Source organism: Diachasmimorpha longicaudata, chromosome 6 (assembly GCF_034640455.1).
Source record: "Diachasmimorpha longicaudata isolate KC_UGA_2023 chromosome 6, iyDiaLong2, whole genome shotgun sequence".
NCBI classification, from domain to species: Eukaryota; Metazoa; Arthropoda; class Insecta; order Hymenoptera; family Braconidae; genus Diachasmimorpha; species Diachasmimorpha longicaudata.
Window position 1 is genome coordinate 8,272,507 of NC_087230.1, and position 25,469 is coordinate 8,297,975.

Below are 25,469 nucleotides of genomic sequence, written 5' to 3' on the forward strand. Positions count from 1 at the left end.
AATGTTCATGTTATTCAATCGATGGCAGTAAAATTCACATGGAATTTGTATAAAAATGAAAAGGGAATAACTTCCAGTCTCAGTTAAAATAATTTTTTTATTTTAGATTGAAATTGAAGATGACAAGCAACGGTGAAGTCTGGGTGCAATGGTTCACGTGTTGCTTAACTCAACAAGGTCCAGGAGGGAGTAACAAACGCCAGAGGCCCCAGCACAGATTGAGGATAGACCGAAGTATGATTGGAGCACCCACAAATTTTCGACACACGAGTCACATTGGCAGTGGTGATCTCGACATGTCAAGAGCCCATTTAAATGCCATTCAAACACAGATGCAGGGAAAGGGCGGCTACGAGGCGTCCTTTGGTGTTAAGGTAATGACATCATTCAATAACAACCCCTCGATGTCAACCTCTGACATTTCAGTTCCGTTCGTTGATACGAACAAACGTTTTTTTGCAGATTAATTCAATTCCCTCATTGACACTTTGACCTTGACTTACGGATGTATATTTAATCATTGGGTTCAACAAATTTATCCATCCAATGCCGACTGGAGAACAATGACGGGAATTGGAGCTAGTTCACACAGAATAAATACCCTTTTACGATCCAATCGGGGCGAGAGACAAGAATGGAAGTTGGGGTCGAATATTTTTATGGCTCGTGTGTGTATATATACCCCAGACTGGCTCCATTTTTCCTCATTCTATTTTCCTCCATTCCAATCGCCCTCCGAAGGTCGTTACAACAGCCAATGCAGCATGTCATTGGGGATGGAAATCATTCCTAGAAAAGATTCCGTTGTAAATATATTTGAAAATTGAACCACACAGTTGTCATGAACATCCTTTTGTGAACATCATCTCTTAACGTTTTAGCCATCCTACACTAAATAAAAATATATTTCAAAAAAAGAAGGGGAATTGTTAATCTCAATTCAATTATTCTATGAAAATTGATAGACATCTGGGGAATATAGCTTTATACGAATTTAGATAAATAAATTTTAATTAATAATTCAATTGAAATGGGAAATTTTAGAGGTCCTACAGTTCAAAAAATGACACACATCGAGGAAACACTTCGTCATGAATGACTTTTGAGGTGAGACATATACCCTTTAAAATTGTTTTTATATTGATCATTTCTCAGTATGAATGTCAGTCGTTTAGTACATAATACGTCATTTATCCAAAACCATAGTCATGGAATTGGGACTATTCTTCTTGTCCATCAGCTAAAAAATTGCAAAATCCTTGAAAATTATTTTTTCGTGACTGAATATTAAGGTGAGCCAGAGAGCCCTCATGAATGCCCTCTCGTATTCCTCATCTTTCAGCTCTTTAACCCCTGTTTACATACATAAACTCGTCCTTAACACAGAGATGAGAGAACCCGATTACAGGGAAATTGAGAGGGAGACCAGAAGGGTATAAAAATTAAAGTGGAGCGCATTCCAGCGCTGTCATGGGTACTCATTGGGCTGCCGGCGTCGTTTCGATTGACCCGTGACATCCTCGTTGTTGGTCACCATCCGCAGAGCGAGTTACACTTATACCATTCGTCTCAAACGAGGTCATACGAGGTCAATCTCGTCTAAAGTGCGAATCGCTTCATCCTCACCTTTTCAGGATAATAAAAACAATGAGAATGGAGGAATATTCAGTGTGATTTCAAGGTTGTTCGTCTCTTCATGTACATGAAGATGAGAAAAAATAAATAAATGTGGTCCATGTAAACAGGAGATACTGCGAAACAAAGCCCAGAAACCAGTTTTTTTTCGTCTTCCTCCTCTCATTTTCGGCCACTCAAGGGCTAACCACACCCCCAGCATGAAGAAGCACGTGCTGCACATGCACATATGCTCGACAAGAACTCTGCACAATGTTGGACAGAATAATTCCCTGGGCCCCGATAATCATTCTCATTGGAATTCCAAATAATAACTCACGGATTCTCGGGTCTGCTGTTGCAATTCTCAGTGGGAATAGTTATCACTCGTTTAATGTTAACATGTCATCATTCTATTTACACGTCAATATAGTCCACTTGTACACAGAGCCTCTCGTTCATAATTCCAAAGACGCTGGCCTGCTGTTCGATGACTTGACTTGAATTCTTTTTTTCCCCTCTCGAATCTCCCCCTTTTTTTTTCACTTATTTTATTGAACCCCTGGTAACATGTAGACTCTCTGACCGCACGAATCTTTCATCTGAGACCTGGCTTCGTAAGTTCTTCAGCCACGATATTCGTTGTGAATTTTCTCTCTCAGTTGTACCGTTTGCTGATCGTGGGCTGTGCACCTCTTGCGGGATTAATTCTCGTGGCTGTTGTTCCTTGGTTCACAAGATCGAATCGAAACGTGTGCCAGGGGGGTCAGGGTCGGGAACTTTGTCGGCTCTCGAAGATCTTTAATCATGAAAAAAATTTGGAGAACGATGGGATGAGACAGTAAACCTCGAATGTTGAAGGGGAAAAAATATGATTTTTTTTTATTTGCAGGCTTGCTGAGACACAGTTGCCCCGAGGGTACTCGAGACGGACTTGTGAGGCCTTCGGACGATGGCGGATCTACTATGCAACCCTCATTTTGTAAATAATAACGTAACGAGAAAATTTCAAAGGCTTCCCATGCATGCGAGAGAGAGACTGCTTTCAACAATCAACAATAAAAGAGATCGTATTGACGATCGTTTTGACGCTGCCAAGAGGAACGAAAAACGTGGGTGATCATAAGCCTTTTTATAACCTCAATGAGCCGAGTTATGATAATTATCGAGGATTAACGCACAATTGTATTAATCGGCTCTCTACGTATCCCTCTATTGTGATAAAATGCGTTTTTCACCTCTAATCCGTGCTCAAGTGTTCTTAAAAATTTTCACCGCTGCATTTACCTTTAAACAATTGTACAATAATTTTGACAATTTTTTTAACTGTCAATACTTGGTGATTAATTTTTTTGAAGATATTTGAGTCTCAGCTTGTAAGTAAACCATTTATTTATTTAAGTCTGTCTCTCATGTATATTAGTCAGAGTGTTAAGAATTTATCGATTAAGCGTCTTATTACTTAAGCATGTGTAAAGTTAACATACTTTGGAATGAAGAATTTAAATAAGTCGATTGATTATTCCAGTCTTTGGAGATTTTTTTACACATTGTACTACTCTCAATGATCATGTCCTAAATAATTCAACACTGGGAATCAGTCGTTTTTGATTATGAGAACAATGACGATTGTGTAGATTAGTCAACAGTGCAATAGTGGAAGACTATGACAATTATTCCACTGAGACAATTAAAATGATTATCCCACTGATGTCAAAGTGATTCATGAAAATTTAAGGGATTGTTCACACTCGCAACCATACTTTATCCGATAACTTTTTTTACCCATGGAGTATTAATGGGCGATTTCAAACTTAGAAGTTAAAGACATGACTGTAACTTGTATTTGAAATAAAACAGGTCCGGTGGTGACAAATGTAAAGCAAATAACGATTTCCATTTATTCTGAACTGTTTATTATTTACTGTCAACTGAAAAAAAAATCCTTTAAAAATACTTGGAGTTGTCTTACAAGGAATTAATCACTCCCTCCAGCAGCAGCATCCTCGCCACCACTCCCTGAGGCACTGTCAGATGCGGCATTTGACTCCTCGTCTGAGTCCTTTAATACTTTCCCTTTGAAGTTTTTCTTAGGTCTCGTTGTTTCAAAGTCAGAGTCTTCCTCATCGGAAGAGTAAATCTTTTCTTTTTCTGAAGGAAAAAATAAAACAATATTTGAATGGGTAAAGGGAGATTAGAATGTTCAATATTTTTGTCAGTGGAGTTCGAGATTTTGATCGCATAATATCACATAAGAAAATCTATGCTAGAGCTAAAGACAAATTAAAAAATAAATCAATAGTACCTTTAGATGGGGCTCCTTTTTTGTATTTGCTCTTGATAGCAGCAAGTGAAATAGCCCCCTCGTCATCTGATCCATCATCGTGATAAGCGTCAGCCCCATAACTTCCAGAAGCCCTCGTCGAGTTTCGTCCACTTCCACTGGACTTCTTGGTCTTGCTCTGGGCTCTCATGGCGACTCTAAGCTTCTCCTCCTCCTTCTTAATCATTTCGTATCGATTCTGATCAGGGTTCATTCCTACTTGCGATAGAACCTTGATGCCCGACGTCTTCTGAGACCTATCGGCGAGTGACATCGTCATCTTCCTGTGAGTGAACGACTCAGTGGAATGCGGTCTGAATGTCAATTTTGTCCTGAATACTGCCTGGCCCTGGAGTCCAGTCCCTTGTCTAATATAAAGGTGGTTGTGATCCCCCTGGAGTGGCTGCTTGTAAACATCAAATATCTCAGAGCCCAGATGAAGGGACATGCTCCCATCAGACCACCTGACGAACCTCGCATTACTCTCCTTCCTCATTTTTCCATCATCTCCGAAGACGTCCTTCCACCTGTGATAATGAGGTTTAACGACAGATTACAACTTGTTCATTTCGCCCCACTCCCTTTCGTATGACTCACCTGATGGTATTTTCGACCTTGAGCTTTAACCTGGCCCTTCCCTCCTCGTCCAACGTCTCCTCCTCATCAATCTCATCCTCATACGTCTCATGGTCGAAAGGTCTCGTCTCCACGGACAAGAAGTTAGGTAGTTTAACAAAATGAATTTCCCTCCCAAGATCAGTTGTTATCTTCGGAATCTCCACGTCAATCCTGGTCTCTGGAGGGGGTTCAGGCTCATCCTCCTTCTCTTTTTCCTCATTGTCCCCCTGAGTTGGACCCTCTCCACCACTTTCAGAACGCCCACGACTGCGACTTCGGCTCCTGGACCTACTTCTACTCTTACTTCTGCTCTTGCTCCTACTTCGACTCCTGCTCCTGCTCTTCCTCTTCTCACTCTCTTCCTCTCGCTCGTCCTCCTTCTCTTTCTCATCATCAGTGCTGATGTCACTGGCATCACCGAATAACGCATCAGCTGTTGGCTCGGGGTCTTTCGGCTGCTCCTCCTCATCCGAATCTGAATCAATAAGTGGTCTCTGCTTCTTCGGAGTTACCTTTTCAGTGTCAGAACCCGATCCACTGCCCTCTCGTTTTCTCTTCCCCTGCTCAACATCACTCTCATTATCACTTCCACCTTTGCTCTTGGGACTTGTTGCTCTTCCACTCTCAGGCGATCGGTTCCCACTTCTTGGACTTGCAGATCGTGATTTTGATGGGGATTTTGATCTAGATCTAGATCTAGATTTAGATACGGATTTGGATCTTGATTTAGATCTGGATTTAGACTTTGATTTAGATCTTGATTTGGATCTTCCACTTTTTGGAGAACCACTACGTGATCTTCCACTCTCAGGGCTTCCGCTACGTGAGCGTCCGGTCTTGGGAGATCCTGGAGATTCCGATCGTCTGCTAGTTCGCGACACATGACTCCCTGAACGTTTACTTTTTACGGATGAAGGACTTGCCGATCTTCTGCTTCTTGGGGATCCTGATGCATTAGATCTCTGGCTACCTGATCGTCTGCTCCTTGGAGAGCCCGATGCGTTTGACTTACGACTGCCGGATCTAGATCTAGAACGATTTGAATGATTCGATCGCTGGCTTCCAGGGGATTTAGGGCTCTCGGATCTTGCACTACCAGCTGGGGATGCTGATCGGCGAGAGCCTGAGGCACTTCGAGATCTTGATCTTCGTGAACCTGATTGGTTGCTCTTGGGGGAGCCAGGGCTTGAGTGTCGGGAGCCTGATCGAGCTGGGGAACCTCCAGCACTTGGGGCTGATCTGTGAGTACTTCTGGAACGACTTCTACTCACTCGTTGGGACCCAGGGGACTGTGGGCCATCTTCACCGTCTGAGCGATCGTTTCTGGGGTTCCCTGGGGTAGGAACTGGGGCATGAGATGCTGGGGAACCACTGCGAGAAGATGTTGACGAGGCGGAACCACTTTCTGATTCAGAGCCTGAAGAAAGATAGATGTTTTAGAATTGTTCTAATGATTTATTTTATTTTTCGTGTGCTAATTTTTCAGTAGTTTCGACCCCATTCCATTCTAACCTAAAATTGACGCACGATAATTGAGACAAAGCATCTTTATGAATCAAGTGGTTCACTTTTTATGGGTTTTACTTACCGGAATCCCCCGAGGAATCTCGACGGTGGAGTCCATTAATTGGCATTATTTTTTAATTAAAAATCAGAATAATAACACAAGGTATTGCTCACGAGAACTGTTTACTATCTGCTCTGACCGTCATCAGTATATACATGTGTATGTGCATCATGTACCGACAGCCGGTATGAAGCAGCCGGCAAGTGTATGTTTTCTTGCAATTGCAAGAAGACAAACCCGTAGTATGGGAGGGTACTATGTATTGGAGACCATTGTCAAACTAAGAATCGCCCATAATTAATAGTAAGAATAAATAGAGGTATGGATTTTGAAAGTCCAGATGTGGAAAAGGAGTTCCCAGGACTGTACGCCTCAGAGTCAGCACGAAAGAGTAATGAAAGTGATTGTATGTAGATTTCATCCATACCATAACCTCTGGTACTGCAATTACTGTGACAATGTAAGTGATAATTACATTTATTTATCCCAGTTAGTGATGAAGGGGGACATGATCACAAGCACTTGAAGAAGGAGCTTTTGGGTGGAAAGAAAAAAGATAAAAAGGACAAGAAGGATCGGGGCTACGCCACTTTGGAGGGAGAAAGTTCGCCAGATGAGGATCAAGACACCAAGTAAATTATTGGTTCATGTATTTATGGATTCGAAATTGACTGAGTCTCTCTTTCTAATTATTCTGCACCTCCTAGGAGTCCGTCGAAATCAAAAAAATCCAAAGCTTTCAAATTTCCCTCAAAGAAAAGAGAAAAATCTCGGGAGAAGGAGATCAAGGACAAAGACAAAGATGATAAAGACAAGGACAAGAAGAAACGTGACAAAGATGATAAAGACAAGGATAAAGATAAATTAAAGCATAAAGTGAAGGATCGCAAGAAATGTAAACATACGGATGAAGTTGCTGACATTGGAGGTAACAAGCATCAATATATGTTTGAAGAAGTGGAAGAGATTTAACTTGACAACAGATTTGTCAATTGGAAGCGGGGAATTTTCACACTATTCGCCCATCAAAATATCATTTTACATTACTGTTACAGAGGCTCAACCAATTTTTGGTGCGACTCTACAAGCAGCTGTAGAACGATCCAGATGTCACGATGGGGTAGAACTACCCCTGGTGGTTCGCAACTGTATCGATTATCTGGAAGAATTTGGCATGACAACGGAGGGCTTGTACAAAATTCCTGGTGTCAAATCCAAAGTACAGAATTTCAAAAAGCTCTATAATCAGCGAGAAAGTGTCAATGGACTTGATTTTGAACCTGCTATTGCGGCAAGTCTATTAGTTCTTTTTTTAAAGTAAGCTCCCTTGAGTTGGTCGGTACATTTATTGCTGGAGAAATCAATTCCTCTCTTATCAATTTGCCCATCCATTTTTTTTCTTTTCACTGTATATTTGCAGAGAGCTACCTGAACCAGTTTTGGAAAACAGTGGGGTAATATCGAGATTCGAGCAGGCTGCATCGACGAAGGAAGTAGCACAGAGAGAATCGCAATTGTCACATCTTGTGAAACAATTGCCAGAATGTAACAGAGTCCTTCTGGCATGGATAACGTTGCACTTGGATCACATCACTGCCAGGGTAAAAGAAAATACCATTAATAGTATAACAGTTTTATTATTATGATAAATCTGTTATATTTTCTTTTGAAGAATAATAATTGAACCAATAATAATTGAAAAATAATTTACATGTAGGAAAAAACGACGAAAATGAATGCTCAAACAATAGCTATGACATTGAGCCCAGTTCTGCAAATGAGTCATAGACTCCTTCTAGCTCTTCTCTGTCACTGTAAAGCCCTATTTCCAGATATTCAATTGACCAGATACATTCCTCCGCTACCATCGGGAAGTGCCAATCTCCCCGATGAACCGGATGCCATTGCTGTAGAACTGGCGAAGCAGGAATCTTTGCTAGCTCAAATACACATGCAAATGAATGCTGGTTTTGTGACAAAGTCACGTGAAGAACAATTGTGGGAAGTTCAGAGAATCATAACTCAGCTGAAGCGCAAGTATAAAATCGTTCAAAAATTAGAGGGACAGGCTCAGAAGAGTCTGGATGAGGATACAAAATCTAATGACGAAAATCATGGCAATGGATTACAAAAATCTACCGATCAAGCTCATAACTCAATGGAAGCGATTTCCTCGACGGTGAGGGGTGCCCCGGGGAATGATACAAAATTGCAGGAACAGGTTAAGGAAAGTCATGACCCCAGTACTCCGGGAGAAGGTGGTATTGAAATGCTCTCTCCATCTAGTGAAGACGTGATTAGACAGCCTGGTACGAAAATACATAAAATCGAGAAACAAGATGAAAATTTACCCAATGACCCGCAGGAAGTTCAACAAGGTTCTTTTTTAAATTTATATTGCTCTTTCGCTGTAAGAAAAAAATCACACGAAAATTGTTAATGTTGCAGCTCCTGTAGAAGAACTATCAATGGAAAAAGTGCGCGAGAGTCTCATCTACGAAGAATTATTGAATACAGAGGCATTATTGAGAACTCGAATAATGCAAGAAAAGAACGAAATAAAAAAATTGAACGACATGTTGGCAGAAAAAGGACCAGAGAAGACGATACCTAAGGAAAGAGCGTATTCTCCAAACGAGGCAGAAATCACTGCTATGATTCAATTATCAAAAGAAAATCAACTTTTAGAGGTGCTTTCCTCCTAGCTGTTTCAATAGTTAAAGGTTTTAATTTCTATAATGGTAATTAGTATTTTTAATACTTCGTTTTTGTTCGCAGAAAAAAATGACTACACTCATTCGAAGTATTATCGAGGAGAAAGATGCGTGTGTTGAACTCAAAGTTCAATTAGCTATTCATCAGCTGATGGAAAACAATACTCTCCAGAGTCTCAAGGATAAGATATAAATTGAATAAACGGTATTATTCATGATTAAATTGTTTCACACTGTTGTACATAAAGTTATTGTCTGTAAATTCTAAATATAGAAATAAAATATTTGAAATGTAATTGTGTTTATGAAATTGAACTCTTTCATTGTCTCTATGAACTTTTAGAATTTTTTTCGGTAATTACCCATTTCTATCTATGAAACGACCTTATCGAGTCGATTATTGATTGCCAGTTCGGATGTTGTGGAGTATGAGGAGGGTTTTGGTGTAACATCGATAATTTTAAGCAAAGAGGATAGACCAAAGTAGAGGCTCAGTTCTGGGGGTTTGACTGACGCCAGTTTCTCCACATTACCGACATGATTTCACCCCCGAAGAGACGGGGCGCCACGAATCCTACCGGGGTATCAGCATATCGGCCAAGCCGGTAACGCCTCAGTAGCAGTCCCGCTGCCACGGGGACAAGTCGAGAGTGGAGATATAGGTTTCTGCGCCTTTGAAATGTTTCTTTATGATTTTTCAGCCATAATATGTCGTTTTTAGGTTTACAAAAATTAATTTAAAAGATCTATTTTTCCCGGTCAGGAGAGAAATATTTTCACCTGGCTAGTTAGTTAAGCATGTACCAAGAGCTAAATACAATATTTTAATTGCTATATTGGCGCACAGCGAGCGTCCTCAAATCGCATGCTGTGGACTCGAGTTCGATCCTACCACGAATCCAATGGCGCCAGCCAAATTGTCCTAGCTATGATATTTCCAAAGATATGGGCGAAAAACGGTATGAGCCCAAATCCGGGCCCATTTCGCTCTAGGAGGCCCCGGAGCCGAGAAAAACGCGAAAAACTAGAAAAATCGACTTTAGAAAATTCCCGGACCCCTAGAAAAATCGGAAATCGTCTCACGAATCCAATGGCGCCAGCCAAATTGTCCTAGCTATGATATTTCCAAAGATATGGGCGAAAAACGGTATGAGCCCAAATCCGGGCCCATTTCGCTCTAGGAGGCCCAGGAGCCGAGAAAAACGCGAAAAACTAGAAAAATCGACTTTAGAAAATTCCCGGACCCCTAGAAAAATCGGAAATCGTCTCACGAATCCAATGGTGCCAGCCAAATTGTCCTAGCTATGATATTTCCAAAGATATGGGTGAAAAACGGTATGAGCCCAAATCCGGGCCCATTTCGCTCTAGGAGGCCCAGGAGCCGAGAAAAACGCGAAAAACTAGAAAAATCGACTTTAGAAAATTCCCGGACCCCTAGAAAAATCGGAAATCGTCTCACGAATCCAATGGTGCCAGCCAAATTGTCCTAGCTATGATATTTCCAAAGATATGGGCGAAAAACGGTATGAGCCCAAATCCGGGCCCATTTCGCTCTAGGAGGCCCAGGAGCCGAGAAAAACGCGAAAAACTAGAAAAATCGACTTTAGAAAATTCCCGGACCCCTAGAAAAATCGGAAATCGTCTCACGAATCCAATGGCGCCAGCCAAATTGTCCTAGCTATGATATTTCCAAAGATATGGGCGAAAAACGGTATGAGCCCAAATCCGGGCCCATTTCGCTCTAGGAGGCCCAGGAGCCGAGAAAAACGCGAAAAACTAGAAAAATCGACTTTAGAAAATTCCCGGACCCCTAGAAAAATCGGAAATCGTCTCACGAATCCAATGGTGCCAGCCAAATTGTCCTAGCTATGATATTTCCAAAGATATGGGCGAAAAACGGTATGAGCCCAAATCCGGGCCCATTTTGCTCTAGGAGGCCCAGGAGCCGAGAAAAACGCGAAAAACTAGAAAAATCGACTTTAGAAAATTCCCGGACCCCTAGAAAAATCGGAAATCGTCTCACGAATCCAATGGCGCCAGCCAAATTGTCCTAGCTACGATATTTCCAAAGATATGGGCGAAAAACGGTATGAGCCCAAATCCGGGCCCATTTTGCTCTAGGAGGCCCAGGAGCCGAGAAAAACGCGAAAAACTAGAAAAATCGACTTTAGAAAATTCCCGGACCCCTAGAAAAATCGGAAATCGTCTCACGAATCCAATGGCGCCAGCCAAATTGTCCTAGCTATGATATTTCCACAGATATGGGCGAAAAACGGTATGAGCCCAAATCCGGGCCCATTTCGCTCTAGGAGGCCCAGGAGCCGAGAAAAACGCGAAAAACTAGAAAAATCGACTTTAGAAAATTCCCGGACCCCTAGAAAAATCGGAAATCGTCTCACGAATCCAATGGCGCCAGCCAAATTGTCCTAGCTATGATATTTCCAAAGATATGGGCGAAAAACGGTATGAGCCCAAATCCGGGCCCATTTCGCTCTAGGAGGCCCCGGAGCCGAGAAAAACGCGAAAAACTAGAAAAATCGACTTTAGAAAATTCCCGGACCCCTAGAAAAATCGGAAATCGTCTCACGAATCCAATGGTGCCAGCCAAATTGTCCTAGCTATGATATTTCCAAAGATATGGGCGAAAAACGGTATGAGCCCAAATCCGGGCCCATTTTGCTCTAGGAGGCCCAGGAGCCGAGAAAAACGCGAAAAACTAGAAAAATCGACTTTAGAAAATTCCCGGACCCCTAGAAAAATCGGAAATCGTCTCACGAATCCAATGGCGCCAGCCAAATTGTCCTAGCTATGATATTTCCAAAGATATGGGCGAAAAACGGTATGAGCCCAAATCCGGGCCCATTTCGCTCTAGGAGGCCCAGGAGCCGAGAAAAACGCGAACCGCCCTGCCCCCCCTGAAAGACTTCGATGAAATTGCCAATGAGCGAGAGAGAAATATCTTTCCCCCTCTCTCTTCCTATGTCACTCACACTGGGTTATTCACGCCAGTAGTACTCGTGGCGCCCCGTCTCCTCGGGGGTGAAATCGTGTCGGTAATGTGGAGAAACTGGCGTCAGTCAAACCCCCCGAACTGAGCCTCTACTTTGGTCTATCCTCTTTGATTTTAAGGTTAAAGTCAATGTTTTGGTCTGTGGAGGAGCAGCGGAAGGGAGGGAGACAGGTGGGGCTATGACATCAGGTGGAGATAGGTCTCTGACACGTACGAAAGTGTATCCAGTCGTGAAACTCTAGGTTTGGAGCTGGAGAAATGGTGAGAGGTTACTTTATTTTTTTATTATCGGGCATTGAAGATTGAGATTGGTTTCTGCAATTGATTTGAGCTTTTTTCCAGGCGAGGTACTTTCGGGAACAGGATATCGATGGTGAGGAGCTTGTCGATAAGAATGGCTGTAACTTGTAACTGTTGTTTTTTTTCCATTCGAGTGATAAGACCTTCTCTTTGTTAGAGTTTCGGGAGTGCTTCTACCTGTTTGCTCGGAGTGGACAGATCAAGACACTGGATGAGCTGACGATTATTATGAGGTCCCTGGGGTTGAGCCCCACTATTGCTGAGTTGAATAAATATTTGAAGGACAAGAGTGAGTTTTTTAGTGGTTTGGAGGGTTCGAGAGAGGGGAAAATCGAATGGGAGAAGGTGGTCAGTCAATCATAAACATACAATTATTAATGACTCCAGATGGAAAAATGTCATTTGCTGATTTCCTCGAGGTGATGCACCTTCAAACTCGAGCAGAGGACCTGCCTAAAGAGGTGATCGAGGCATTTCGGGCTGGTGATGCCTTCAGATGTGGAACAATACCAGCCAGGCAATTGGCGCACATGCTCCTCAATTGGGGAGAGCGATTGAGCAACAAAGAAGGTGTTTACCGCCACTTTCCCCTTTGTTGTCCACCTCAAATGTCAATTCAAACGCTCAGTTATTGTTATCCTGTTGATTTACAGTCGAGCAAATATTCCGAGAGGCCAATGTCTCCCTCAATGGTCAAGTGAAATACGAGGACTTCGTCAAGATCGCCTGTGCACCAGTACCTGACTACTACTAACAGTAAACGTGGACAAGTCCTTATGCTGCAATCAACAGATTGAAAACTAATGGACAAAGCTGGGATTTTAAAATATCGTGGACCTGATATGTTATCAAACGTCAAATAAATTTATACAATTTTGTTTAAAGAAATTCGTCTCTTCATTCGATACAGTTGAAATAAAAATGAGTCAATTATCAAGTTCGTAATGTTTTTCTATTAATTCCCTTCAGAGGGTTCTTGTCAGTTCGTCCCTCTTCCTAAAGATCCAAAAGCCCTATTCGAACCGTCAGTCTTTTCCCCCCTGTTGATTTAAGGTAGAGCAAATATTCCCAGAACCCAATGTCTCCTTCAGTGGTCAAGTGAAGGACTTCGTCAAGATCGCTTGAGCACCCAACTATTCCTAACAATGTAAACGAAGGAAATTCTTGGTTCTCTCATCGACAAACTGGGAATAGATCGGCAAAACTGGGGGATTAAAAATAGCAAAGACCTGATATCGTATCAACTGTCAGATCATAAATTAAACAGAGAACCCGATTCAATAGTATCCAAATAAAAATCATAATCGTGATGAGATAGCTGGACAATTGTATTCGGCCATTTATCAAGCTCGTAATTTATTTTTCAAATTAAATTTTTTAATTGAAATGTCAATCACGAAAAATCCTCGGAAAAAAGTTTCAGTATTCCTCAGCTCGTGAATAATGGAGGTTCTATTATTACTCACCATATTTCTCGACATACATTCTGCTGTTGGATGGAATCAGAATATTCCAGGTGAGTAATTAGCTGCTTTGGGGTAATTCTGTTGATTTAGATTCCTTCAGACATTAAATATTACGGAGGCAAGAAATTTAAGCGCTAATTAAGTTTCTGCAACCGTAATTTGGAAATACGAAATTGTAAATTACATTTATCTGTAATCGTATTTCAAAAAATGTAATTTCTTTCGATAGGCGCGATCCAATACCTCAAGTCCTGAAAGTCATTTTTTGATAATGAAATTCATTTTTTAAAAACTCAATACGAACACATATAAATTAAATTACAATTTCCAGGAGCTGCCCAACCCCCGAAATCGCAATCCTCGCTACTCTCACCCGTTAAAAAAATGTTTTCCCTGCTGAAACCATCCCAGAAATATGCTCCATCCTCGATACGTCGGCAACCACCTGCAATTGGATACGACTCCCGGGGGGACACTGACCTCAACCCCTTCAGAGAGGATTCATGGCTCGATTACGACGACGACAACGATTTGTGGGAGACGAAGCCCAAACCGGAGAGTTCAAACTGCATTTCAACAGCAGTGGTTGCCAGTGGATTAACAGCGATCATTCTTCTGTCGATCTTCACTCTCCTAATTAAAGTGGTTCCCTCTTTCATTGGACCGACGTTAAAGTCACCCCTTGAGATGCTCGCGAATGCCGCTATCGAGTCGTGGATGCCTGCGAAAAAATACACGCCTCCCAATGTCATCCACAATTATGCTTGGCCACCGGGGAGAAATTTCGGGGGTTGGCCTAGTGCTCAAGAGGATTTTAGATATGAGGGGAGAAATCCGTACTTTCATGCACCTCGGGGGCGATACTCACCCTTCAGAAGAACGGATAACAGTCCAGATTATCAGTGATTATTCGAATAAATAAAGTATAAGATGAAGACGTTGATTTGCAAAATTAGCGCATTTTGTTGTTGATTTTGATTTTAAGGCTGCAAAGGTGCGAGAAAAAATTGTGTAATTGTGCAATTGAATTTTTATGAGATTTTTGCTGGAAAATTTACGGCGATGGGTTTATGGTGAACAAGAGTTATTATCATTTCCTCAATCTTCACTTCGATGCTTAAATTTATCTCCCCTTCGCATGCCGGACGCAGGATTGACCTCATTTTGGAAATTGGATGGGTGCTCGAGGGAATGGGAAAGGGGGGAAAAATGACTACTTCAATGCACCCCGGGGACGGGGTAAATTAGTATTTTAATGCATCCCTCCCTTCGGAAAATCCCAAAACGAAGATTTCCCTATTTTTTTCATAAGAAATAAACCACGAGGTGAAGACATTGATTCGATACTTCTGTATTCTAATATTGATCGATTTTAGTGGGGCGTTTAATCCTTAAAGCGACGCAGAATGAATTATGAATATGTGTGAGGTCCTAGATAAGTCTTTTTTCATTGATATTTACATCGAACTTGAAGATTATTGACGAGAACTTTGATGATATTTTTGGCATTGGACTTCAGCCCTTCTTCGCTGCGTCCTCAATAGTGGGGGCACCGCAGAGGATTACTGCAGTGCTGATGGCAGTCGTTAGGAAGAAGACACAGAGTAACGCACGATCGCTCACCAGGGCCACCTGCTTCCACTCCAATTCCGCTTGCTCACGTCTGTCTTGATCTGTCAATCTCCTCTCATTTCGCTCGATCGTCGTGTGGACACGCGTGAGAATGCGTGACCAGTGAAGCTCCAGGCTCGTTTCCGCTCCTGGGTCTGTTTGATTCGTTGCATTGATTGATTTATTTTGATTTTGATAATACCCCAGAGGGACAGAGGACTCACCTATGCTGGAACTACTGTTGTTACTGTCCGAACGTTTCGTGACTATTTTTGGTGACGTCTGCTGCAGCTCCATAGAGCAGTGAAGTGGACAGCCTTGTCTTCTTCTTGTTGATTGAGTCGATTCTCGACTCCAAGTTGAAGTTGACTCTTTCTTAATTGATAAATACTTAAATTAATTACAAAATAAGATAATAATGTTTCTCTCATCTGATTACATTATTAATTGAATACTATCTTTCGAAATTGTTTAATAAATAAGTTGGGTAGGGGGTTTAAGAGATGACTCACCTGTTTAAAATTGAAAAACAGAATTTTTCCTAATTTCCGCAGAACCAGGGATTTGAGAAATGGTGGAACCCCTGTCCCGCGAACCCCTCGGTGATGGAGGTTGAGGGTGACCACTGCCAGACCGGAGGCAAAGGATACCAGGCAAATACTCACACCGTAGTAGAGACCTTTAAGAAATATTTTTTCATTAGAATAAACCAACGTTATTCCACAGGTCAATGGTTCTTCCACATTCAGCATTTCACCGTAGAAGTGGGAGTTGTCGTAGTACACACGATCCTCTGTAAACGGGACTTTGAAGTGGGGATGATAAATTTGCTGGCCATTACTGCGGATTTTTCATTCTGTTTGTGTCGCGTATTTGCTTTGAGTAACTATCCCTTTGAGACAAGTTTCTTGCTGAGGAATTGGAGATTTTGGTAGAAATTTCAATCCCCGGATTTTATTTACGTTAATAGAAAAACGCAGAGAGTTCTTTCCTTAGAAAATGGTTAGGGAATTCTTTTTCTAAAAACTATTTTTGTCTTCCAAATATAAGCAGCATGATGTATGAATTTTTCGAAACGTCGAAACTCGATGAACAGCTAGCATAATTGAAAAATTCCACAGCTCCCCCATTGAAAAATTTAACATCCCCGTCAATACTCACTGATGAGTGGGGTTTTCTCAGTCGGCGGTAGTGTCTCCCTTATAGTCATCAGAAAAACCGTCATCGAGAGGAGCGCAGAGATCCCCAGAGTGACTTTCTCCCCCGATTCGGACGGTACGTAAAAGACCAGAAGTGCTGAATCAACAGAGCAGACAAGAAACTGTTTAAAAAATCCCTCTAGCAATATAACGACACAGCGAACTACCCCCAATCGTCTATTTGTGCAAATGAAGGAGCCAGAGGAGAGCAACACGTCATACTTCTATTCAAATGCATTAATTTCACCGAGTTCTTGCTCTCACCTGGGTGATTTTAGAATTACCACAGACATTAGTTCTCCAGGTTTTGCTGTAATGAAATTCAAAGTCCCACTCTACCACCAGCCACATCCGGCGTTAACGAGTTTATCAGCTCCTTCATTCCACTTTTATCCATCTCAAAAAGGAAAATTACGCGGTTTCAAGGGTAGTCTTTTATTACGACACTTGTTCCCTTCCCCATTTTTCTACATTTCTAACGAAAAGAGGAATTATAATAACAATGGGTGAGTGCAATGCACATTCCAGAGAACCATAAATCAGAAAAATGAACGAATGGGGGAATAGGGACTTTCTAATTTTTTTTGTTATTTTTTTAAAGCTCAAGTTCATGTCTGAGAATAAGTCTTAGATTGCAGAGCCATATTCTCTGTCAAATAAAATTGAAAAAGTTCACTCAAATACGATTGATTCCGAAATTAATGGAATTAATATTAAAAAGTTAATTCCAGTCCAATGAAAAAATCTATAAAATAGTGCTACATAGGAGAGTTAAAAAATGAAATACTCAACCAATTCCGTTGATCAATATACACGGTAAAATCAAGTTGAAGACGTAGAACATGGGTCGACGTCTCAGTCTAATCTCATAGGTGATGTCTGGATAAGGCTCGGTACAGCAGGAGTAGTACTGTACATTACGCTGTGCGGTGAAATCAACGAGATCAAATTCACCATTCGCCTGATAGTTGCTTACATCCCCTTGTTCGCTCTGGCGCTCTAATTCCAGCTTTAAAAAATTTTTTGAGGAGATAATCGTATTATTTATGCCGTCAGTTCCAGGGAAATAGTACTCATCTCACATTTTATTCGCACGGAATTTTTATCATTCCTTCTCGTGCATTCGGCTGAATAAAAAAATTGTCACTAAAAAGTGTTTTTATTCGATGCAGAAAAAGCTTTCATGGGGGAAATAATCGGGTTTATTTCATCCAGAGGTGAACAATTTAACACTGATATCCCTCAGTTCTAGGATTGATAGAAAAATGTGTTGGCATTGGAAATTGGTGTACCACATTGGAAAACTGGCAATGGTTTAATGGTATTAAACTACAGGGGTATTGTTGAAGAAATCATATTTGCACTGAGCAGCGTCAATGAATAAAAGCCTATCGATCTATATATTTATAAGGACAATAACCTTTCAGATTAAATATTGATTGGAAAATTGATACGCAATAGAATTGAAAATCGGTGTACCGTTGACACGTGAAAGAGAAAAATTTCAAAGTAGAAATGATATGCACACTGATTTAGACGTGTGAACGTGTGTAGAACCATTTCCGAGTGGTTATTCAGGTCTCTCCTATCCATTTGGGATTAAGCTATACAATCCCGGTGAGATGCTCCCTTTTCGGCGGGTTTGACGAGTAAATTTTCCCATTTCACTTACATAAAGAGCACAGAATTAGGGAAAAAAAGTTTTCGCTGATCTAATTTAATGATGTATCCCCTGGGAGGGAGGGAGAGGAGAAAAGGTAGGAGTGAAATTCTCTCAACTTCCGGTGAAAAAAAAACAGGGGGCCTGGGGAAGCGGTGGGGATTGTTTACTGAAGAATTAGGGAAGATGCAATCAATCGAATTTTCCTTATCTCAGAATCAACGAGGGGCTGGAAACGTTAGTAGAGACCCGCAGAATTTTCTCTCGCCTCGGTGATACTCCAAAGGAGCCTCTTATCGCTTCAGCTCTTTCGTTTAAAACTTAAATGAAGTAGGAAAATTTCCACTGCAACCCTCTCGTTACACCAAGTGGCGATAGAGTCTTTTTATGGGACTGCGAGGACGTGAAAACATGGAACTGCGATTTTTTTTTGCGAAACATAAACATCAGGTACCTGGAGATTCAGGTTGTGAGGTTTTTCATTTTTATTTTCATTTTTAAATCAGTAGCTTTGGAGGGAGGAAGTGCTAAAATGATATTAACAGTAACAATAGTAAGTTTAAGACTAAAAAATATTTTCAACAAATGTTTCGCTTTTTTTTTTGTTGAGAAAATCCTTTGATAATCCTAGGCAGACTAGAACCCTCAATTTCTCCTGATATTTTTTACTGCTCATGTTATTGGCGAGAACGATAAATGCTAAACTATGGCGATCATTTGGAGATGCAATTTGCCGGAAGGATCTCGAGGGGATCCCGGTATTACTACACAGTTGGAGAAATTGTTCTGTGGATAAGCTGGGGAACCGCTGGAGTTTACGATCGTTGAATGAACGAATTAAATATGGTGATGCTGGGAAGTTGAATGATTCGAGTGATAAGAAATTCTTGGCTAGGGGAAGTGGAAGATTGGTTTATCGTACCTGGTAACCATCATAGGTCCATGATGCCCATTTTAACGCACAAGTTTGCACGTCGAAGGGAAAAAACTCGACGTCGATGTTGCAACTGCTGCGGAATATTCCGTGGCTGAGCCACACCACTTCACCTGTGTAACTCACGATGACATTTGTATTTATCACCGCAGAACTGTACTGGGGGTCTGCACTGAGAGAAAAAAAAACATTTATGAGGAATTGTTGTGTGTGCACCGTCTAAAAACGAGCAAAATAATCACGATTTTTCGTACTTGTTATAAAGAATAGTATCCGGTCTCCAGACTCGGTTGTAAGGTACCCTTATGACTTGTATACCTGCAAACTCAGAGACATTCCACCTGAGATGATGATCCGTCCAGATTTGCGTCAACCAGCAATTCGTTGTGAGAATCTGATTCTTCTCGTCCTGCAGCAATTATCTATTTTAATTAAATCCACAGTGGGATGGGTGATGCCAGTGAATCAATGACACCACTGATTTCGTGACTAATTAAAATCCAGGATTTTACCACGTCGATGATGTGATGGAGCGAGAGACCGAAAATAACAACCAGCGGTTGAGATGAATTCTTGGCCGGCCTGACACCCGCGTCGTAACCCTCGAGGAGGTGTTTCGTTAAACGATACTCCTGTTCGGAACATGAAGCTGGTGGAAAAATTGGAAATGCCGTTGTGATGAGAATCTTCGCTTAAATCCTGAGATTAAAATCATTTACTGGAGTTTACGAAAATTGAGTTCAATAATCGGAATTTTAATTGAATTTGATGGTGATCAATTTCTACATTGAAATATTGAAACGCATAATTTATCAAGCAAATTTGATTGAGTTTCATAAACAATTTGCATCGAGGGTTTTAATTTAACTACCAAATGAGGAAATTCTGCTATACTTTCAAGTAAATTAAAAATTGTAATGCTGCGAATGTTGCTCTCACAGTGCTAATACTTCCATTAAAATCCCTTCGTCGACTCGAAAATCAAATGGATTTTATCCCATGAAATTCTCATCAACAATTGGAATTTTAATTACTCATTGCGTTGATTTATCTCTCTATTCACACGTACAATTTGCAATGGCATGTGACAAAGAGAGAGATTACACATCCAATGTATAATTTAAAGAGTTGAATAAAAAATTGTTACGCAGTAAAAATGCAAATTGCAGAAAAATATCCTCAGGTCTCTCCTATGGAAACAGACTCATTAAAAAATATGAACCATAATAATTAAATTCAATGTGTTCCGTAAAAAGGATTAAAACCATGATAACTGAGCATAAAAGACTGGACATAATCATTCAGTGACTATTGTGGAGACATTGCTGAGGCTTCACCCAATATCATCCCCCCCAGTTATCTCGTTCACTGGCCAGAGAAAAAAAAACCCTTCGCTCACTGATTTTTTCAACTTAAAAAAAAATAAATGCTGATAAAAATGAGAATAAAAATAAGAATCAGATGGAAGAAAAAAATACAACGAAAGTGCAACTCAATTCCCCATCGTCCTGCTGCTCTCTCACCAATCACGCAAGTTATTTTTCAAGATACCATCCCCTGTCTTTTCCCTCACTGGTGTAAATCGAAAAGAAAAAAAAAGTCCCATTCGCTTGTAAGACACCTGTCGATGCAGCTCATGGCACATTCGTTGGTGAACCTCTCTCGTGTGGTATATAAAATTCTCTCATACGTTGTTTCAATACAGTTTTCACCGTGTGTGATGTAGAAAATATTCTCAAACAAAATGTTGACTGAATAAAACACGAGCCAATACCCCATTTTATTCCCCAAGCGTTGGAAAACTGCGATTAAATGCAGCTGAGTTTAGCCCTTCATCGTATTGATTAAAATTGGGTATTAAATGTGGGATTAGAATTCAAATTATTTAATCAAGTGGAAATTTTTTACCTGTGAAATAGAGACAACAGTCGTAAAATTTGGCTGAAAAACGAAATGGAGAATTTCGAACATAGCTATATGTTGCAACGATTGTGTCGATTAAAAGTTGCATAGAATAAATTCAAAAAATAATCACCATGAAAATCGCCTCTGACAGAATAAAACGGGGAATGCATTTCAACTGAAAATGAATTTTCAATAGATCAACAGTAAAAAATGTAAAATCGAGGAATTATTCAATCGAAAATTCCGTAAATTGCAGAATAAAAATAGCACTCGTTGGAATGAAAGAATTAACGAGCTCAACAAAAAATTGTCTATTAAAAAAAATTGAAACGAAATGTTGGAGTTGGTCACGGTCGGATGGAGCTTTTCATGAGCCGTCAAATTGGCTAACTCGCCAGTTCGACGGATGTCCAAGGGACGAAGGTGTATCTAGGAGGCGGCAAGGGCTAGTGGACGTTAGGTGGACAGTTCCCTGAATATGCAAATCGTGAGAAATTCCAATGGCAAAATGCCCCATGGCAACAGACCCCGAGGTTTACAAGGTGCAATGTGTCTATATCTTGATCCAATTAAGAGGCTTTTCTCCACAGTGATAATGGCTGTTTGATTTAGGGGATGATTGAAGGGATTAATTCAAACTCCAGACGGTCGAATTTTCTTCTAAAGAACTTCACTGGTTTTGAATGAGATGGGAAAAAATATTCAAACAATTGTCGTGTCACACAAGAGCTAAATAAAAACGAAGAGAATTTTTTCCACTCACAGAATAACTTGCTGCAGCTCTGAGTTAATTAGAGAATTAATTCTGCGAAATAATGAGTATTTAAAAGATAATTTTTTCAATTATATTTCAAAATTGAATATCGCTGAACAAAGAAACCTTTGAAGTACTATTGTACTATTGTGCGACAGGGCAGCCGAAAAAATTTTTTCGTTGTACTTGTGAATGAATTTGATTCATTTAGGGAAATCACGAAAAAATCGAAAATTAAATCTGTAAAACTGAACTGTTCCATTTATAGAATTCTATGACAAATGGAAAATTAAATCAATGAAATGGCGAAGCTGTTCGATCAAAATTCAACATTTGCGAAACCTTTCGAACGTCATAGCGAACTTGAATAAGTCAGTAAAATTGATTCCTACAATTATATACATTGGAAAGACTCTGCGCCTGAAACTTCGAATATACCTCTTCTATTTTCCCATTCAAGGACTTGAAATCGTTCAAAGTTTCGTGGTATCCATCTCCTTTCCAGATCTCTCCACACCAAATTTAACCCCAACTTTTGAGAGTTCTAAACTGTCGAGGATGTTTTAATGAAAAAAATGATAGCTCTGGAGTCACAGTTGAGCCCATTCAGGATTAAATTTTCGGTGTGTGCTGTGCATAATCAATGGATTACACGACTCTCCTTTGTACCCCGAATTCCAACTCCCCCATATTCCACGAAATTTATCACTTCCAACGTTTACCTTTAGCACTCACTGGGGTCATTTACATTTACCAGATTTTGGAGGGCGCTATAATTATCCCTTGACATTGAGGATTAATGTTGATGACATTTTCGGAAATTCATGCCGAAAAAGTTTAATTAAATCCATTCTAATGTTCTTGAAGTTTCCGAAGAGGAATTTAAATTGTACAACACAATGAAATGGAACGAATTCATTTTCTCGCATCGTTGAGTATTGAATTATCGCGACAATTTTTTTTTATCACATTCTTAAGGGATATTTTTTGCGGCGACTTATTCATCTGTAAGAGAGGTCTGTTGATGTTTTGAAATTGAATCAAATGCCAAATGGCGCAACGCGATAGAAAAGAACAAATTAATTTTTTACGTCTCATTGGGTATCGAATCGCCCTCACAGTGACATTTTTTTAAAAGAAATATTGGAGGGCTTTTCTTATCGCGCGAAAGAAAACCCTTAATATCATATTTCTCAAGTGACTGGGAAAAAGTCAGAGTTTCTGTTATGTTAGAATTTAATTGAATTCAATCAAATGCCACTGAGAATATAAAGTTAATATGTGAATTGAATTCATAAACTTGTGAGAGATACCAGAACAAAACAAGCTAAGTTTCTTCGCCTCTGATTATCTAATTATATGTTTTGGGAGATGTCACGGGTGAGGATATACAAAGCAATAAAAAATAATGGGACGGTAAAACTACTAAATAATCTTTAAGGATATTTTTGCTCCCGAAACCACTCGCTCTCGATTGAATGCTGCGGTTACATTTTACGTTATTTATTCAATTGCATGTAAATAAACCGTGAGCGAATAACACTGAACTGAATAAGATAAATTTGAGTGTTTTATCTGTGTTTCATTGGCTTTTCACTCGGAATTAATCTGTTAAAAAATTTCTGGCAATTACCTATTCTGTTTCTTTACCCCACTTCACATCTCAATAAAAACAGAATAATAAAATATAAAAAATACGATATGCACAAAAGGAAAAAATAAACTCACCACCACCGAAAACAACAGCAAGAATTCCAAACCGTAGTAACGACATTTGAATACACTACAATCCGTGGAGTACTATCCCCAAGGATACACGGGATTTCGACTGGCATCGAGAGTACCTTTTCAAGCATCCACCCCGAATCTCCCGCCTCGGATTGTCTCCCTCCACATTTCTTGGACCGGCGCAAACGTCAATCTAAAAAATCTGCCGGCAGAACGTCGAAAAAAATAATAAACATTTCACCCGCCAGCGACATGCAGACGAGAAGTGATTTTTCCCCTCCCCTAACATTGATTTTCCAAATGCTTTTTTGCGGCTTTTAAATTAATTGGACTGCAATGGGAGACGTTGAAATTTTCGTGAGCGATTCTCGTTTGTTTTCAGTCATTCAATCGAATTCCGAAGTTTTTTTATTAACTGATGAAATCTCTCATCGGCTGATTTTTTTTCAACGTAATGAAGTACTCGGTTAATTGATTGGCACAATTCGGATTTTTGTTTGGAATAATGCAAAGACCAGGGACCATGGAAAATTGTAACAGTCCATTTGTTTTTCAAATTATCAGCGTTGGACCGAGGCACGAAAACGAGTTTGAGGTCAAGCTATTTTTCATTTTTTTTTCTCTCACCCCTTTTGTTTCACCAACAATTTTTCATGAAGAATGGCTCTGACAGACATTCATTTACAGGTGAAGATGCTCCTGTCGGAAGTGGTCGACCTGTCGACGCTGAAAATAACTGTCAAATCCAATAATCTGCGGGTTGGAGTTCAGTGCAATGCGCCACCATTGGAGACCCGAAAATCATCACAACGGGAGGAGAAACACTCAGAGAATTTTTTGGTTCCCGAGGATTTCGATGGAGATAGGATCCGGGCTAATTACGACATCAATCATCGAACACTCATTATTCATGCGCCTAGACGAGATTATTATGTTACTAAATGATTGCATAAATAAAGATATTTATTTTCATACTTCTTAACGAGCGATAAAATTTCCCTGATGATTATCTCTAGTAATTTTTGCCTCAAACATCTCATTATCGAGCACTTTACTATTTAGAAACAGCGAATAATGCTTCAAATGATAATGAATATTTTATATTCCCATCTCAAACAAATGAATTGCTAATTAACCAAATTTTTCAGTTTCGATGCTCCTATCGCTCAAAAATTTTCGTTCCCTAAATTTCAAATGAAAATACTTTTTAAAAAATCAGGCAATCGATATTCTCTGGAAATCAATCGATGAACTAATACGGAAAATGATGGACAACTCATGATAATGTCCCTCCCCTCTCATTGCCTGGAGAACTCTGTATTTTTTCACAGAGGTGATTACCTGAACTTCGATAAACTGTCCAATGGAGTAAAAACTAGCCTGAAATTCGCAAAAATCCCCGACTTCCACACGATCGACGAGGAATCATACTTCGCAGTAAGTAACATACTCCGAGAGATATATCAGGGGATAATCAGCGCAAATCCCTCCGATTATGAGTAGTACCCCACTCAACCCAGTTATTTTGCATAAAGTAAAAAGCTTGAATAATCTCCAATTGTACTTGCGCCCGCCGACTCCCACCCGCCAATCCTCACTCCATCCCTAAATGTAAAATGTATTTTCCTCATATTTATCCCTCCACACGTCCCCATATATCCACAAAATTTCAATTTCCAAACGGAAAAGGAGAACAAAGGGAATAGCAACTGCCAGGAAATTACATTTGCAAATCGCAAATCTTCAATTCCACGAAAATTCAAATAAGTTTGAATTTCTCTTCAGGCTGAGATGAGAATTGAAGGTTTAAAAGTAATGACAGCAGCCCTAGCAGCTGACGACGTCCTAAATATTCGTCTGCAAGAGGTGAAAAACCCGAGTGCGATTAGAAACATAAATTTCTTCATTCCAATTGAGGCTAATGCTCAACTGGTTTCAGTCGAAGTGTTTGGAGGAGAAACAATTTTCATTCGTGCACCAGTTGTTGAAAATCTACCCTAAGACAGCAAACAATCTCATACAATCTATTTCCTAATATTCAAACTCTGAAGGAACAAATAATGATC

The 25,469-nt window shown here is 40.2% G+C and overlaps 8 protein-coding genes across 13 annotated transcripts; 6 read left to right on the forward strand and 2 right to left on the reverse strand.

Annotated features, from left to right (window-relative positions):
- Positions 1–119: 119 nt before the first annotated feature.
- LOC135164016 (CDC42 small effector protein homolog) lies at positions 120–3,504 on the forward strand. Of its 3 annotated transcripts, XM_064123970.1 has the most exons (3): positions 120–374; positions 1,045–1,107; positions 2,507–3,504. In XM_064123970.1, the coding sequence occupies exons 1-2, from the start codon at positions 120–122 to the stop codon at positions 1,093–1,095; spliced, it is 306 nt and encodes a 101-aa protein (XP_063980040.1). In that variant the 3' UTR covers positions 1,096–1,107; positions 2,507–3,504. The 3 variants fall into 3 exon arrangements, with proteins under 3 accessions (XP_063980040.1, XP_063980042.1, XP_063980041.1); XM_064123972.1 differs by lacking the exon at positions 1,045–1,107; XM_064123971.1 differs by lacking the exons at positions 1,045–1,107; positions 2,507–3,504 and adding an exon at positions 463–602.
- On the reverse strand, positions 649–6,295 carry LOC135164003 (another transcription unit protein). 3 transcript variants are annotated; one of them, XR_010299206.1, is made up of 6 exons: positions 6,144–6,295; positions 4,535–5,972; positions 3,920–4,464; positions 3,587–3,765; positions 1,955–2,413; positions 1,038–1,626 (listed from the first exon to the last, which is right to left on the reverse strand). XR_010299206.1 is itself a non-coding variant. In XM_064123949.1 (5 exons), the coding sequence occupies exons 1-4, from the start codon at positions 6,187–6,189 to the stop codon at positions 3,593–3,595; spliced, it is 2,202 nt and encodes a 733-aa protein (XP_063980019.1). In that variant the 5' UTR covers positions 6,190–6,295; the 3' UTR covers positions 649–789; positions 3,587–3,592. The 3 variants fall into 3 exon arrangements, 2 of the variants coding, with proteins under 2 accessions (XP_063980019.1, XP_063980018.1); XM_064123949.1 differs by lacking the exons at positions 1,038–1,626; positions 1,955–2,413 and adding an exon at positions 649–789; XM_064123948.1 differs by lacking the exons at positions 1,038–1,626; positions 1,955–2,413 and having other exon boundaries at positions 3,508–3,765.
- Positions 6,296–6,337: 42 nt separating this feature from the next.
- Positions 6,338–9,146, forward strand: LOC135164004 (ralA-binding protein 1). Its single transcript, XM_064123950.1, has 8 exons — positions 6,338–6,528; positions 6,613–6,754; positions 6,830–7,050; positions 7,178–7,439; positions 7,543–7,723; positions 7,840–8,500; positions 8,571–8,812; positions 8,901–9,146. The coding sequence occupies exons 1-8, from the start codon at positions 6,444–6,446 to the stop codon at positions 9,027–9,029; spliced, it is 1,923 nt and encodes a 640-aa protein (XP_063980020.1). The 5' UTR covers positions 6,338–6,443; the 3' UTR covers positions 9,030–9,146.
- A 2,828-nt stretch (positions 9,147–11,974) lies between these two features.
- Positions 11,975–13,083, forward strand: LOC135164015 (calmodulin-like protein 4). Its single transcript, XM_064123968.1, has 5 exons — positions 11,975–12,107; positions 12,189–12,219; positions 12,304–12,435; positions 12,534–12,716; positions 12,800–13,083. The coding sequence occupies exons 1-5, from the start codon at positions 12,105–12,107 to the stop codon at positions 12,898–12,900; spliced, it is 450 nt and encodes a 149-aa protein (XP_063980038.1). The 5' UTR covers positions 11,975–12,104; the 3' UTR covers positions 12,901–13,083.
- Positions 13,084–13,555: 472 nt separating this feature from the next.
- Positions 13,556–14,797, forward strand: LOC135163556 (uncharacterized). Its single transcript, XM_064123077.1, has 2 exons — positions 13,556–13,662; positions 13,944–14,797. Exons 1-2 carry the CDS (start codon positions 13,590–13,592, stop codon positions 14,516–14,518), a joined length of 648 nt encoding a protein of 215 aa, XP_063979147.1. The 5' UTR covers positions 13,556–13,589; the 3' UTR covers positions 14,519–14,797.
- Positions 14,798–14,967: 170 nt separating this feature from the next.
- On the reverse strand, positions 14,968–24,276 carry LOC135163554 (neuronal acetylcholine receptor subunit alpha-7-like). The gene is made up of 10 exons (XM_064123074.1): positions 24,031–24,276; positions 23,404–23,605; positions 19,529–19,665; positions 19,271–19,425; positions 19,005–19,188; positions 17,215–17,431; positions 16,385–16,519; positions 15,736–15,902; positions 15,448–15,598; positions 14,968–15,378 (listed from the first exon to the last, which is right to left on the reverse strand). The coding sequence occupies exons 2-10, from the start codon at positions 23,447–23,449 to the stop codon at positions 15,128–15,130; spliced, it is 1,443 nt and encodes a 480-aa protein (XP_063979144.1). The 5' UTR covers positions 23,450–23,605; positions 24,031–24,276; the 3' UTR covers positions 14,968–15,127.
- LOC135163558 (uncharacterized) lies at positions 23,686–24,364 on the forward strand. Its single transcript, XM_064123080.1, has 2 exons — positions 23,686–23,998; positions 24,091–24,364. Exons 1-2 carry the CDS (start codon positions 23,909–23,911, stop codon positions 24,346–24,348), a joined length of 348 nt encoding a protein of 115 aa, XP_063979150.1. The 5' UTR covers positions 23,686–23,908; the 3' UTR covers positions 24,349–24,364.
- Positions 24,365–24,539: 175 nt separating this feature from the next.
- On the forward strand, positions 24,540–25,468 carry LOC135163557 (uncharacterized). 2 transcript variants are annotated; one of them, XM_064123079.1, is made up of 3 exons: positions 24,540–24,840; positions 25,189–25,269; positions 25,343–25,468. In XM_064123079.1, the coding sequence occupies exons 1-3, from the start codon at positions 24,682–24,684 to the stop codon at positions 25,436–25,438; spliced, it is 336 nt and encodes a 111-aa protein (XP_063979149.1). In that variant the 5' UTR covers positions 24,540–24,681; the 3' UTR covers positions 25,439–25,468. The 2 variants fall into 2 exon arrangements, with proteins under 2 accessions (XP_063979149.1, XP_063979148.1); XM_064123078.1 differs by having other exon boundaries at positions 25,189–25,465.
- The last annotated feature ends 1 nt before the right edge of the window (position 25,469 follows it).